Source organism: Saccostrea cucullata, unplaced genomic scaffold, assembly GCF_032062105.1.
Source record: "Saccostrea cucullata isolate Sc308-1 unplaced genomic scaffold, CSIRO_AGI_Scuc_v1 ctg86, whole genome shotgun sequence".
In the NCBI taxonomy this organism is placed as follows: domain Eukaryota; kingdom Metazoa; phylum Mollusca; class Bivalvia; order Ostreida; family Ostreidae; genus Saccostrea; species Saccostrea cuccullata.
The window spans coordinates 18,991-33,784 of NW_026930361.1; the positions used below are offsets into that span (position 1 = coordinate 18,991).

General features: G+C 31.7%; 1 protein-coding gene across 7 annotated transcripts; it reads right to left on the minus strand.

Annotated features, from left to right (window-relative positions):
• Positions 1 to 489: 489 nt before the first annotated feature.
• On the minus strand, positions 490 to 13,584 carry LOC134283819 (protein EFR3 homolog B-like). Of its 7 annotated transcripts, XM_062766296.1 has the most exons (26): positions 13,463 to 13,584; positions 13,056 to 13,135; positions 12,177 to 12,304; positions 11,857 to 12,007; positions 11,497 to 11,618; positions 11,056 to 11,193; positions 10,671 to 10,802; positions 10,441 to 10,519; positions 10,216 to 10,227; positions 8,209 to 8,344; positions 7,817 to 7,945; positions 7,615 to 7,711; positions 7,470 to 7,521; positions 7,172 to 7,344; positions 6,979 to 7,057; positions 6,596 to 6,757; positions 6,156 to 6,281; positions 5,837 to 5,913; positions 5,315 to 5,329; positions 3,253 to 3,386; positions 3,145 to 3,159; positions 2,519 to 2,533; positions 1,814 to 1,899; positions 1,674 to 1,719; positions 1,254 to 1,363; positions 490 to 1,018 (listed from the first exon to the last, which is right to left on the minus strand). In XM_062766296.1, the coding sequence occupies exons 1-26, from the start codon at positions 13,467 to 13,469 to the stop codon at positions 887 to 889; spliced, it is 2,433 nt and encodes an 810-aa protein (XP_062622280.1). In that variant the 5' UTR covers positions 13,470 to 13,584; the 3' UTR covers positions 490 to 886. The 7 variants fall into 7 exon arrangements, with proteins under 7 accessions (XP_062622280.1, XP_062622281.1, XP_062622284.1 ...); XM_062766297.1 differs by lacking the exon at positions 10,216 to 10,227; XM_062766300.1 differs by lacking the exon at positions 5,315 to 5,329.
• Between the last annotated feature and the right edge of the window lie 1,210 nt (positions 13,585 to 14,794).

Genomic DNA, 14,794 nt, shown 5'->3' on the forward strand with positions numbered 1-14,794 from the left:
TCTACATTAAATCAAACCTTTAAAATATTTAAATTAATATTAAAATGATCATACAACATGAAAACTTATCCTCCCAACCCATTGTCTAACTTATCAAAAGTAACTTGAGGAAACAAATATATGAAGGAAGGGAAAATGAGTCCAGTGTATGGATAAAGTGCAACTTGCGAAACCAGTTGTCTTTCTCTCCGATTTGTTCATCACATTGATCAATGTTGAAAGAAGAACAAAAGGAAGCATCATATAACTTTTTGTCCTTAAAAATGTTTGTATTTCCAAATATAATGAATAATGTTCATTGACATCAAGATGAAATAAATTACAAAAGGTAAATACTCGTAATACTAATTTGCTAAGAATTAACTTGATAAAATTGATAAAGTCCTCTTGTGAATGTTGCTTTAAACCCTTATTCATATCCTTACAAGAAATATGTAAGTATATATAAATTCATGTTATTTTCGGCACAAGGAGGAGCAAACAAATTCATTTTATTATTACAGTATTTATTTTTTTCCCTATTATTAATTAAAATGACATTTTCCATTGATAATTCAATAAATAAAACACTAGAATATTATAATAATACCCTAAGAAGTAGATGGCTACTATTATTGCACAGAACATAAATTTAAATTATACATTTAAATAATTCGAACAAATCCTAGGTAAAAAATTTAAAACATTATGTGTGAGGAATACTGAAATGGATACAAATTTACTTCATCTCCAAACAAATACCACAAATTACAAATTTACTTCATCAGCTTCCATCAGTAGACCAGTGTTTGCTTGCTTATGATAGATAAAGTCTTTGACAATAAATTAAATAAATAATGCTGTGTAAGTTCATTTATATAAAAAAGACATTTTTGAAAGAAGTGAATTAGTAAACGTAGAGACTAGGGAACTGCATTTCAAACACAGGCACAGCATTCTGGTTTCCCTTCGCGTGGTCTGGACTTTCTGGTGGAGTCATCTCTAAAATCTCGTACAGCTTTTCATGGAAGTGATTTGACTGAAACAAAAAAGATTTATTGCAATTTTTTGATATAATTACATGTATATAAAATATGACAGAGAGAATCATGTATGCAGGAGAAGGTAGCATTTTAAGATGAAGAGACAATAGACATTTTATTTATGCCAATTTTTTCTGGTCTAAGATCAGTAGAGCTGATCATTGTATTGCTACTTTAAATCTTTATCATCAACTGTCCTCTTAAAAATAAGGGCTATTACATGATTTCTACCTTAGCTTCAGCTCTGGCTATAATTTCCTCAAAAGGTGCGTTCTGGAATGTTTCAAATATTTCCTGTCTTTTCTTGGCTTCTTCTTCCCGCTTCTGAGATGGGTCTTCAGCTGTAATACAGTATTGTCAAGAATGATATTTTGTAAAAAGTTTCACAAAGATGCATATATTGATATTAAAACAAAAGTTTTTTTCAATGTTTGTACATCTATTTTGGTTGAGCATGGAGATATTTTTAATATCAAAGGTCCTCATATCTAGTTTTAATGGCATTTTTATTGCATTTACTGGCATTTTACTGGATGAGTGATTTCAGAACTGGAAACAGCTATATAAATACAGATGTACATTATGGTACAATTTAATATTTTGAGGTAGACCACAAGAACTTGGTCAGAAATTGACCCTGAACCTCCATACCTAACATCTTCTTTAATGATTCTACTGTTATCTCTTCAACCTTTTTCTGAAAAACAAAAGAAGATTAGATTACATTTAAATGAGGTCTGATAAATCAGAACTTGGTTGTAAATGAGATTCCAGTCTCACTTGGTACTCACTCGAGCTAACAATGGTGAGTTCTCAAGGCTATCGAGTTCTATGTTAATGGAACCTAGGTCACTTATACTGCTGGCCATAGCTGAGTCTATAAAACAAGATACATGTATATCCAAATTATTATCAAGCCTATCTTGATATAAAATCAAATAAATTCTAATCCTCAATATTCAATAATCAACAAAATATATTTCAAAAAAAGTTCTCTATTTCACACTGAATGAAGAAAATGCATTTCTTATTCCATGTACTGCAGCAAAAAGCAGTGTGGTGACTCGATAGATGTGGAAATTTTTACGTTGAAGTGGTTAAGTGAAAAGTAATTTTTTTGCAAGAATATTTCCTCAACTTTATTAGACTGTATACCTTTTGGAAATATATGTAGGATTTATGTAAATAACATCAATTGTCAATCCCAAAAATTATCATATTCTAGAACACATAAAAATCTCCACATTTATAGGCTTAGAAGGGAAAAGATTGTGTAGCTTTAAGGTTATACATAAGAAATCATAATTATTAAATCATCTTTAATTTTCTTAATTTTTTTTTTAAATGCAGAAATGCTAGTCAGGAATGCTAGAACAAATCGATCAAATGCTAAAAAAAATTCAACGCAAGAACAGAGCATAGTTCTTTCTTCCTGAGAGAAAACTGAAAATAAATCTAAATAACAAATATAAGTTATCGAAAATTCCAAAGCTCACCTCGACGAACGGTATCTATAAGTAAGACAAAAGTCTCGCATTAAATGATAATTCAGCATGTCCCATTAGTTAGATGCAATTTCATCACTCTATGTTAATTTTAAAACAACAAAAAAATGCACATCACTAGAAGATCAATGCATGTATCTAGAGTAATCATCATGCATACATGTATAGTCTCTGTAGTTATTTGGAAAGAATCTTGACCAAATCTTTAATAACTAGCTAGTAGCTACTAATCCAAAAAATATGTCAGATGCAACATCCAAAGTTAGTCTGGTAGTGTACATCCCATCCCTAGATGTATTATCAACCAGAATGTTGGTAAAAATAGGGGTTTTAGCTAACTAGAACTAACCTTGCTCATAAAAACTTAAATCTGGGTCACTCATCCAGAAAATATAGGTCAGATGCAGAGCACGCTTGGTAGTAAACACTTCAAATGCCTCTTCAATGCAAGTTTGCTTCAGGTAGGGCTCATACCTACTTCTTTATTTTGGGGTGTCAAAGCAAACTTTGGGGGAGGGGGTATAGCAGGATGCACTTAAAAATTACTGTTAAAATTAAATACATGAACTGTGTTACTTGGCTTAAGTTAATGTGTAAACAAGGTGCATTTTTTTTACCATGAATCACGGCACCTGTGAATAAATATAAGAAAAAGTGTTCATATGAAACTCAACTGTGTTTCTTTGAATTATTTTGAGATACTAAAAATTAATTTCTGACATTACCCATGGAGCTGTGTGGTCTGAGAGCGAGGGGGGAACTAAGACGGGAGGCGTCATGACCGCAATCCGTCAGGATTTCCTGTAATGTTGTCTGATCCAACAACCATCTGTCTTCTACCTTATCATTCTGTGGATAGCTGCGAAAAATAAAAACATTTATTCTTTCCTTCTTCACATCATAGCTATTATGTGTTTTTTTTCAAGACAATAAAGGATTTTTTTTCTTTCTAGTGACTGAATAGCATTATCCAGAATACAGGGATTGCACTGAGGTGAATAGTGATATTTTACTAAAATCATATGAAAGCTCCATCTGAGTTAATCAATAAGAGTATCTATGAAACAAAATGTTTTTTGATACATGTATATGAAATTACAAAAGATCTAAAATATTGCATGAAAAAGACTCTTGTTATTTCTTCTGTATACGATTGTAATGGCCCATTCAAACATGCATGTTTTACGTTTGTAATTTATTGGTTTGTTTAATGTTATATCAATGACAAAATTTCATTTGAAAATAAAAGAGAAGGAAATAAAAAAAACATGCTCTGTTTGAGGATAAAATTTTTCTAAAGCATACACTTCAACCTTTGTAAACATCAGGTAATAAATTGTATACCTGATACTGAAATACGTACATGTACGCAATTCCACCTAAAACTGGCATTTTGTAAACTCTTTCAACAAGTAGCAAAACAAAAAACAAAAACCTTAATACAAACTTTTGAATACTGTTTGACAATGCACAAAATTTTTGGTGGAAAAAAAGGACAATCATGCTTTTAGAACATAAACAACTCTATCAGTATATAGTTGTGTTTAACAATGTTCAGCAGATATGGAATCATTTCCTCCTCAATTCTAAAACAAATCTTATCCATAGAGGCAAGAAGACCAACAAAGAAATAAAGTCAAACATTTTGTTTTCAGTTGTGGTCAGTTTGATGACTGAGTCCAATTGTGTTAAGTACATGTAAAATGGCCAACAGCCAATCTAATTAAAATTAGATGTTAGATCCACTCGCATACTCGCTACACCAACATCTAACAACATCCCATAACTTACCAAAGAAGGGTTACTGGGTATTAGGTCAAAAATATCAACCAATCAAATTTTCGCATTGCAAAATCATCGGATATTTGTTAACGTTATTTAAGCGAATAAGTCTAGAGTTGTTCATAAAGATAAACATAAAATGTGACCTTTATTGATGTTATTAAATGTTTAGTGTACGAGTGTGAACACACATATCTAACATAATTTAAAATTAGATTGGCCAATAGCAATCAAGTCCAATTGTGTTAAGTACATGTAAAATGGCCAACAGCCAATCTAATTAAAATTAGATGTTAGTAATGGGAATCCAGTTCGCATACTCAGCTTCTACACCAACATCTAACAACATCTTATAGAGGGTCACAGCAAACAAAGAAGACACATGCCAAATAATCTATCAACCAATCAAATTTTCGCTGGCAAAATCATCGGATATTTGTTGATATATCGAAGCGAATAAGTCTAGAGTTGTTGCAATTTGACCAATCGTGACCCTTATTGGGTTTTAGATGTTAGTATAACAAAAGTGTCGTACTTCGAATAAATAAAACGATTTTAATTAGATTGGCCAATAGCAATCATTCATAAATTCCACACTGAATATATTGGTACATTTTAAAGCTAAAACTTCTGGTCTACAAAAGGATTACATGAAGCCATTGCATTGGCCTAAAACTTACCAACTTACTGGGTATTACCTCAAAAATAGGGGTAACAAAATTTGCATTGAAATTGGTCATTTTAATGTTTTTAAAATTATTGGGGCTATCATAAAGAACATAAATACCCAGTAAAGATACATATTTGTTAATGTTTCCTTTCTTGGTATTAAATGTTTATGATACAGAACACACATATCTATCGTAATTTACAACTTGGGATACTGGTTCCTTGAATTAATGCTTTAAGTGTAGATTGTTAAAAGCTATGTATAATGTTACAATATGGCATTCCAGTTTGATATCTAACGATGCAGGGTTAGTAATGGGAATCAAAGTTACTTACTCAGCTTCTTCATCTCTGTTAAATTGCGGAAGTGAATTAATGCTTATTAAGGAAATTCACAGCAAACAAATGAATGACACATGCCAAATAATGAAGTGTTATTAATATTTCAGGAGGGTTCAAGTTATATACACACTTGAAACCATTTTTAGCATTAAAAAATGAAACTTGGAAGGCATGGTGTTCAGAAATGACAAACATGAAATAAATGATGAAAATACTCAGTTGAAAAAAATTGTCTTTATAAATTAATATAAGCATTAGGAATAAAAATGGATAAAAATAAAACATATATACTATGTTTAAAATAAATTTTCTTTAAAAACCACCCAAAATAGTTTGTTGAGAAATTTTGATAAACTATCTATATATTTTTACATTTCCAGCAATGAAAATGAATGAAAAATCAATACAATGTAGTAACAATTAAAAGGTTTGTAACTCAACAAAGTTTAACACAAATGAAAGTGAAACACATCAAAATTCCCATTATGATATCAAACAGCTGATTAACTAGGTTACCTTGTGGGTCTGTTTGCTCTGTTGAAAGCAAACTCTGGGAGTAGGTGGCTGGCCTCCTTCTTTCTCACCTCTACCAGCTATATAATACAAAATAAAAGTCTGATGAAAACTTAATACAAAACATTTCATAGAATGAAGTGCAAGATCTTAATAAACAACAATGATAATGGATATGAAGTAAAAATTATAAAGCTTTAAAAAATCAAAGCAGGTTACCATTTAAAGTAGATGGTTATGAATTATAATGAATTTAAATGGATTGTATTTCACATTAAATAAAAGAAATAGCAAAGAGAAACAAATAGACGGCAATACTCACATCAGACAGGTACTGTACCAGTGGTGACATGTTGGTGATGTGTGCCACCAGGTTGAGGTAGGCAGCCACGATAGCATGGTTACAACATTTGTGAGTACTGGGCAGACTGGATTCCAGGGTCGTTTGCTACAGTACAAGATCAGGACAATAAGAGGGTGAATCAACAGTAATACTGCATTTATGTGTGGAAAATTCATTTATATATTATTTTCTAAAACACTTCTAACAGAGACCTTTAGTACTAAAACTGGCTCTGGGGCCATAAACTATGCCAAAATCACTTTTGATCTTAACCTCAATTTTATGAAAAGGAATATACAGTGAAGTGAGACTGAGATCAAAAGTGAGCTCTGCATCTAAGTTTAATTAATGACCACAAAACCTGAATGAAATTATACAATCAAAGCATTTATGATGAAAGAAAATGCTTTCTGACTGACCTGGATATCAAGAGCTAATCTTATAAGCTCTACTAGAATGTCATCTCCACCCATCTCAATAGATATGAGGCACATTGTGCAGTAAATGGCTTCAAAGTTAGCCACTCTGTTGGATTCCATCTGTAAATTCTCTAAGATATGCCAATAAAACTGTATTCCATTCTGCAAAGAAATAAATATACATTAAAATTTAATAAAATAATCAGAAAAGAATCCACTTCAAAATTTAAAAAAGATCAAATGTTTTTTAGTACCACATGTACTATTTACTAAAGAAAATATTCAGTTTACTTAAAGTACATGTATATGTTGCATCTACTTTGTATAAACACACAATCAAGAATTCAATTCAAAATATTTGACAATTTTAATATTTTATGTACCTTCTTCATGAATAGACTGTCTTGCCTTGGAACTTTTTCCACAGTCAAGTCCAGCTCTGCGACAACATCTTTAGGAATACTATAAGAGGAAACAATAAAATAAATTTTCAATATGCCATAACCCAGGATTATCTATCTTAAAATGATTTATTCTCTACTTTAACTTATTTTGACTAAAAATACAGAGGCCTACCACACATTTCTAAGTTTCTTGGCGTTATCGTGTCTGTCTAACAGTGTGTGTAATATCTCCTGCACTACAACGCGTAATCCTGGCTCCTCTAACAGTGAGATTCTAAGTAATGGCTGAAGAAACTCGGGAGGAAATGCATTGTTCATTATCACAGTCTTGTATTTAGTGGCAACCTTTCAGGAGGAAAAAGAAAATGTGGAGTCTATTTGCTTTCATTTGTACAATAAAAATCAACAAAATGATTGTTGAATAAATAAAAATAAACTAAAAATTTCAAAAGCATGTCTATTTTACAAACCTTAAGTAAAGTTTTAAGGAGCATGGTTTGTAGGTAGTTGTCCACAGAAGATCTGTAAAGGGAGTAAACTCAAATAAGCTATCTTCATAAAAAATTGTTTTGATGCAAGAATCATTTATTTTTTAGTTTATATGAATTTCCTTACCCCATCTCATCATTTTGACCAAACTGTGGAAATTTCCCCATAATAAACATCATTATTTCTATTTTCTGGTAATCTGGCAAATTGTTGGCAAATTCACCTGTTAAGAGAACATATAATTGTATGTAAAACTCAATGGCATCACACAACTATGACCTAAAATTGAATACTAGAGGAAAATAACATGCATTTTCTGATAATATACCTATGGTACTAATGATGGCCTCTTCAAACTTTTCCTCCATTGCCCTTTTCTTGCTGTCAGAACTTTTATTGTCCACAGATGTCTTCAGATGTCTCAGAAGAGTATTAAATACATCTAACACAGAAGGCCCTGTTGTTAAGTTGAAAGGATATCGTAATTAAAAGCAATACAACAATGTAATACAACCAATAATAAATGTTCAATGACCCACTCCAACTGACTTTATCTTCAAAAATGCATCATATGTGTATCTCAAAATGCATTAAAATACACAAAACAATGAGCAACTTCAGACCAATGCAGCCAATGGCTTGTAAGAGTAGTGTCAGATTAAAACCCACAGTGTTTGATGATGTACTGGTATTAGTAAGACCAAGAGGTAATATACTGACCTATAGATCCTCCAGCAGAGATGAGAACAGATTCATACAGAACCTCTATAATGCTGGCCTTGATGCCGGGGTCACTATTGGTATGTGTGTCAAGGTGTGACATCAACATCTGGATAACTAGGTAACCATACTGTTGCTGAAATTTAAAAAGAAATGTAAACATTTGCAGACGATGCTCAAATTTGACTGTACAGAAAATTATTCAAATCACTTATCAGCTCAGCACATGATACAATAAAAAAAAATTACTTCAAATTTTGTTGAATTTCTAAAGTGCATATGAAAATAAAGCTGTTGAATAAAAAGCTGCTGAAAAATTTAATTTGGTCACATTTCTTTTAAATAAAAGCAATGCCCTTCTTATAGCCTGGAATTTGATAGACAAACAGAATAAACAATTTACATTGTATAATTTTTTTTTAAGCTTAAGATGTGCATTGTTTAGAGTGATTTGGAATAAGGGAAACAATATAGTTACATGTTTTGCATGTACAAAGGAAAAAGATTACTTGATACAAGAAACAAAAATATACTGATATGAACATAGGAAAATTAAGTACCCATTATAAGATTAATATTTCATAACAGAATTCAAGAAAATTCATATAAATCAGATGTATTGATAAAGTTAGATGCATATTATTTTTCAAAGTTTTTGCATGCAACAAAAAAATCAAATTCAGTGTCTTCAAGTACCAGTACCATACTGATTCATAATTATTCAGAAGAAATACTCAGTATATTGCCACACTCTCTAATCAAACATGAGCTTCCACAAATCTCTAAATTCTTAGTTATTTATTTTCTTCATTCTCAGTGCCCTTGTCTTTGTGACCTAGGCTCAAAGTTGCAACACAATTTCACACCATGAAAAAAAAAAAACTGTGGCAGCAATAATCTCAATGTGATAAAGTTAAAAAAAAATAACACTGTAATCTCAATCCTGTGACAAGCTTCTCCAAATCACTTTGATGAAGGCAAAGACAAAATCCCAGTACACTTGGCTCCAAGTATGGGCTTTTTATGTTTGTAATGAGAACAATTTATAATCCAGAAACAAAGAGGAATGTACAGACAGACTAGCATGGTGATTCCAGCATATCAAACAACTGGGGTTTTAGAAAATATTTAACAGAATGTCAGTATGTTTGTTTGTACATGTATGTCAGAATTTATTCTCAATTTGTATCAATAGCTATTCTACACACTTCACAAACAAACAAAATTTATCCACTAGGAATAATCTAACACATATTTTAAAAACATTAGCTTTTTTTGCTTAGTAAATTACCAAAATTAGGTCATAAGAATAATGTGAAACCTTTTTTTTACTGCACATGCAAGAAAAATATTATGTTTTTTTAATACAAGTAAACAAACTGGTCATCAAATAACTCAACAACAAAAAAATTAATGTAATAAAACCCAATCAGGATGAATACTTCACTTTTCATCAAAAGTACAAAGCAAAACAAGAATACCTTCATGTGCTATAATTAGTAAAATCTGAATTCTTAAGTGTTTCATCATTGAAATTATCCATTTGAGACAGATACCAGTACATCACCACACCATCCAACCCCAATTTCCATAATAATAGTGTTGAGGTGAATTTTAGACTGAGCAAAATTGTTAACAGGTGTGCAAGGATGAAAATAAAATGGGGCAAAAATATCCCTGAATACAGCCCATCCAGGAATCTTTGTTCCCTTAGAATTTGCTGCATTAAAAACGGGTTCAAATCTTGAAGGATGTAGCTTTTAAAAGCAATGTCTAACTTTGTGTGTTTCAGTTGTTAGAATATTCATTATTTCTGAACAAAGAGCCAACAGACAATGGTATGTTTTACCATGTTTTAAAAAAAAAAAATTGTTTCCTAGAAAAAGATATTTTCCTGAATAAAAAGCATAAATTTCGCCTATCACAGGCAGCTATTGAAGGTTTGCAGGAAATAGTTAATTTGACATGCCAACTCACTCACGACATGAAAAGGTTCAGAAAACTTACTTCACGCTGTATCTGTTGAGGGTGGAATTAAAAGAAGTACACCACATACAATCATCATCTACATTGTACTTTCTTTTATGTTAGTTCAAATGTTCTACACCATTAAAAAATAGTTCGGGGGAAAAATGACACGATGCTTGAAGAAATTAAGTGGGAAATTAAAATCAGGTTTTCAAAATTCTCTGACACGTACCTGGAGTAAAAACATAATTATGTAATATTTACCTGTACAGAGTACATTATTATCTTGAAACACTTCACAGCAAAATCGTTTGGCACCCAGAGTCCATGATTGTCGATATGTCTGTGAAAAAGAAATAAACATAAATTTGAATAGAGTCCAAAAATGGACTTAACTAAAAAGCAGATGAATTTTTCAGTTTTGATTTTCAACTTAATGCTTATTATTAACAGCACAATGTATAATTCATTTCCTAAATAATAACATTGCTCACCGTAGTACAGGCTGGAGGACAGATTTGACATTTCCATAGGAAGCCCTGCATACCAGATCTCTGAACACCATTTCAGCAATGTAAGTTGGATGTTCTTCATCTCTTGGGCTTTCCAAGTTTACCGACATAAACCTACAGATAGTCCACAGAAAGTTTTATAACCAGCACAATTTTCACTGGTTTTTATTCCTAAGAATTATCATGCAAATATCTTTAAATTATATCTTCAATGAAACAAATGCTAATATGTGATACTGAAAATTCACATTAAATGTATAATATCCTGTAAATTCCACAAGTTCAATAAAACAATTGTTGATTACTGATCTTTAAAATTCATACAGAAATGTGAATTTAAAATGGTCCTCCATAATATAGAACTCACTCAGGTGTATGCATGTTGTACAGGAGAGAGGGAACAATTTTGTCCATGTGTACAGGGTCCCAGATATTGACCTGTAGGTCATCACTGACCGTCTTTCTGACCACTCCCTGTAAACCCAGAAGTCCAGCACCTCTGAACCTGTAATAAACACAACTGGTATTACTGATCTATCATAAAAACTCATGCCTCTATTTCTTTTTGTCTCAGTTGTCTATACATTGAGGAAAATTACAATTTCCATAATAAAGTACACTTGTTATTGTAACATATAACCTAAATTAAAAGAATTTTAGTTTAAATGTTGTCTAATGTAATGAAAATTAATAAATTTATATCTAGTAGTTATATCCGTTTTAAATGCTGCAAATGCTTAAACTTCAGGCTAAAGAAAGTTTTGACAGATTTTTATAATTTCAAAGCAACAATACTGTTCATACTTACTTTGCCCTGATGGTTTCATCTCGGTTATTATTGTGGCTCATGGCACTGAACTTGGACACAAAGAAGTCATATCTTCTGTGATAAGATGGAGTATCTTCTTCAATGTTAGCAAACTTTATAAACTGAAAAAAAATAAGACTTTGCATACACTTCATAGTATACCATAGGGACTTCTTCGGCCTTAAAAAAATTCCCAAAATTCTAAACAGCCTGAATTCCTCATTTTAATATAAAATTGAAAACCTGTAGCAAAGTTACTCAAGTGAGCAGGCTCCCACAAATTTTGTACACTATTGTTGTTAACAAAATTTATTCAAATAAATGAGTAAAATCCATTTTGATAATATTGTAGTTGCTTACTGATTGGGTGGCTAGGATTTGAAGCTCAGGCTCCTCACATTCTAACAATTTCTGTACCATCTTCAGAAAACTCTCCACAAACAGATTCAGGGAGTGGGCATGACAAGCCACCAGCAGCTGGTCCAGGGCATCCATGGCCACAAAAACAAACCTGAAGTAAAAAATGTCAACATTCTTAGATTTTTTTTACAGTAAATTTCTATTTACTTCTGAAATACATGGAAAATTTCTCACTTATATGTCAAACTGATAATAATTGTGCACTTAAAGTTCTAAAAGAACTTGATGAAGTTACAACACAATTTAGCAGCATATCATACCCAATCCTATGCCTGCTGATGCTTCTACTAAGTTTCTGTTCCAGATACATTCCAATCCTGTCCAACTTTTCAGATGTAGTCATGGCATAGAATATTAATTTGTCCATATTGTTCTTCACCAAACCATCCTAAGAACATTTTTTTAAAATAACAAAACAATGAATTAAACTGGAATTTTATTCTGCACACCTTTTTATATCAAAATTTATTTAAAGGGACTTATAAACAAATTACCAATTCTAATCTTCTAATTTTTTTTTCAAAAAATTGAGGCAGGTGGGCAGATTGAATTATACATTGTTTATTTCTTTCATTGTACAGAATATTTTGTTAACCTGATTAATCAGTGCATATTTATCTATTATGCCCTAATAAAAGTCAAATTAGAGGTCAATCAAAATACCCCAGTATGTATATCTCTTACGACACATCATCACTAATAATACATATTACAGAAATATGAATAACCATCTTCTCAGCTGTCAAAATAAGGGTGTCTTTCACAGGATATGATACAAAAGTTGAATGATAAATTCAATACCAAATTTAGAATTCAGTCGAAGAAAACATTTTTTTTTTTAATGAGACAATCTAAAGAATTAGAGCAGGTTAGGATGAGAATCTATGATTTTTTTTTTAATTATGGCCTAACAAACAGCTACACTTTGTTTTCTTGACATTGGCGAAGCTTAATTATTTTAGAAAATAGATGTTTTATAGTAATAGTTTCACGGATATGTGACTGGCTTTGCAAATCTAAAACAATTTTTGGAAAAGTAACACATGGCAAAATTTTCTAGTATCCAGTATGTCATGACTTAAAAAATTAGAAGATTGCCATCTATTGACCTAAATTAATAGGTTTTTTGTTTATCATACCTGTGGGTTAGCAGGAAAGATGCTGTCAACCAATCGCTTGTACCTTGGTGGTCTAAGGACCTCCCAACATCCACAGCAACCTAAAAATTATCCTTGTATTCAATAAATTGAAATATATATACAAATATTTTCCAATAACACCAAACTCTTAAAACAGACATCAGTTTCATTTGTTCCTTGGAATGTTATTAGGATATACTACAACAGATGGCCCTAAACTTAATTGGCCTATGAACTAAAAAGATAAAATCCTAACATCAGAGTAACGATAAACAGAATTCCATGCTTTAGATAAACGAATTCTACCTTTTATTCATAAAATTTGTGCAAAAGATTATCCCGATGCCCCTTTTCCATGTCATATCTTCTACAAAGTACATCGTAATCTTGAAAAGGGAAACGCTTACCTGGCATTGTTTATTGTTTTTGGAGATTTTTGTAAAATGTTACTTTAATTTTTTGCAAAAATTAACATTTTTTACGGTCTCAGAAAGTGGAATATCCGAATATCCTCCATCTTGAAACAGAGCGCCACCTATCGACTTTAAAATAAGTCGTTCCTTTCTGTTTCGTAATATGTATTCATTTTTTTAAATAAGGAAATAATGTATATCTTTTTCTTGAAAATTCTTTAAAATACTTCCTGAAAAAAAAATATTGGAGCACTTACATCGACTCGTTTCTCTAAGCTGGGCGATGATCTTGCACTTACAAGGGGTGGGGTGCTCCTCTGTTTAAATTTGACAGAAGGTTATAGAGCTCAACCACGATAAAACGCCAAATGTGAGGAAACGAATGACAGACAATTTTTAACGAAATCATACACAATTCTTGAAAAAGAATCTTTTTAGAACAAGAAGAGTTGCGCCCCCTCCCCTCTCCAAGTCTGTATATACAAGCTATAGTGAATTTTAATTGAAAGGATTTTCTTGTCCCAGTTACACAATATTAGCTGAAGTCTAAAAAGACACAAAAAAATTATTGACAATTGTTAAACAATTTGTACAATTTATTTACATGTTTAACGAATTTTTCATATTAGACCGTCAATCATAACATTATTATACCCCGCTTGAAAAGTGAGAGGGTGTAATTTATAGTGATTGGGATGTCCGTCCGTCTGTATGTCCGTCCGTCTGTACGTCCGTATGTCCGTCTGTTTCGCTTTGGGATACACATCTCTCTTTATATCCCAACTCCTTTTATACCACTGGGTGAAATTTAACGATACTTTCAAAGATTCTTTATTACATAATGCCTTTATGCACCTCCTATTTTACTTTTTGATCTGACACTTATTTTGGGCCTCCCAGAACTTAACATAAACTCTTCCGTAATAAAGGTGTAACAATGCAAACAAGCAAATTCAAAGAATTATGACCCCCCGCTTTCGGCGTCGTTGTGCGTGGGATGTCATTTTTTATGACATTTTGTGTCAAATATGAACGCCCTATCATATGTCATTCAGAAATTATCACCGAAGTTGATTTTGTTGGAAAATTAGGTCAATCGTCAAGGTCAAGGGGTCAGAAATCATGACATGCTCGTAAATATCTTACCACAGGAAATGCACATGTCAAATACCACTTTTGAAAAGTAGGTCAAACTTCAAGGCCAAGGTCACAAGATCAAAAATCATGGTGTATTTAGAAAGGTCTTGTCACAAGCAATATACAGGTTTAATATGAAAGCACTATGTCTTCTCATTCAAAAGTCATGACCAAGGTTAAAGTTTTTAA

Bases quoted from the DNA above. Each gene is read 5' to 3' on its own strand.
- LOC134283819 (XM_062766296.1), bottom strand. The intron at 10,803-11,055 runs GTGAGTTCTATA...GACTATCTGTAG, and splicing joins TACAACATGCATACACCTGA to GTTTATGTCGGTAAACTTGG. The intron at 1,720-1,813 runs GTGAGTACCAAG...TTTGTTTTTCAG, and splicing joins ACTCACCATTGTTAGCTCGA to AAAAAGGTTGAAGAGATAAC.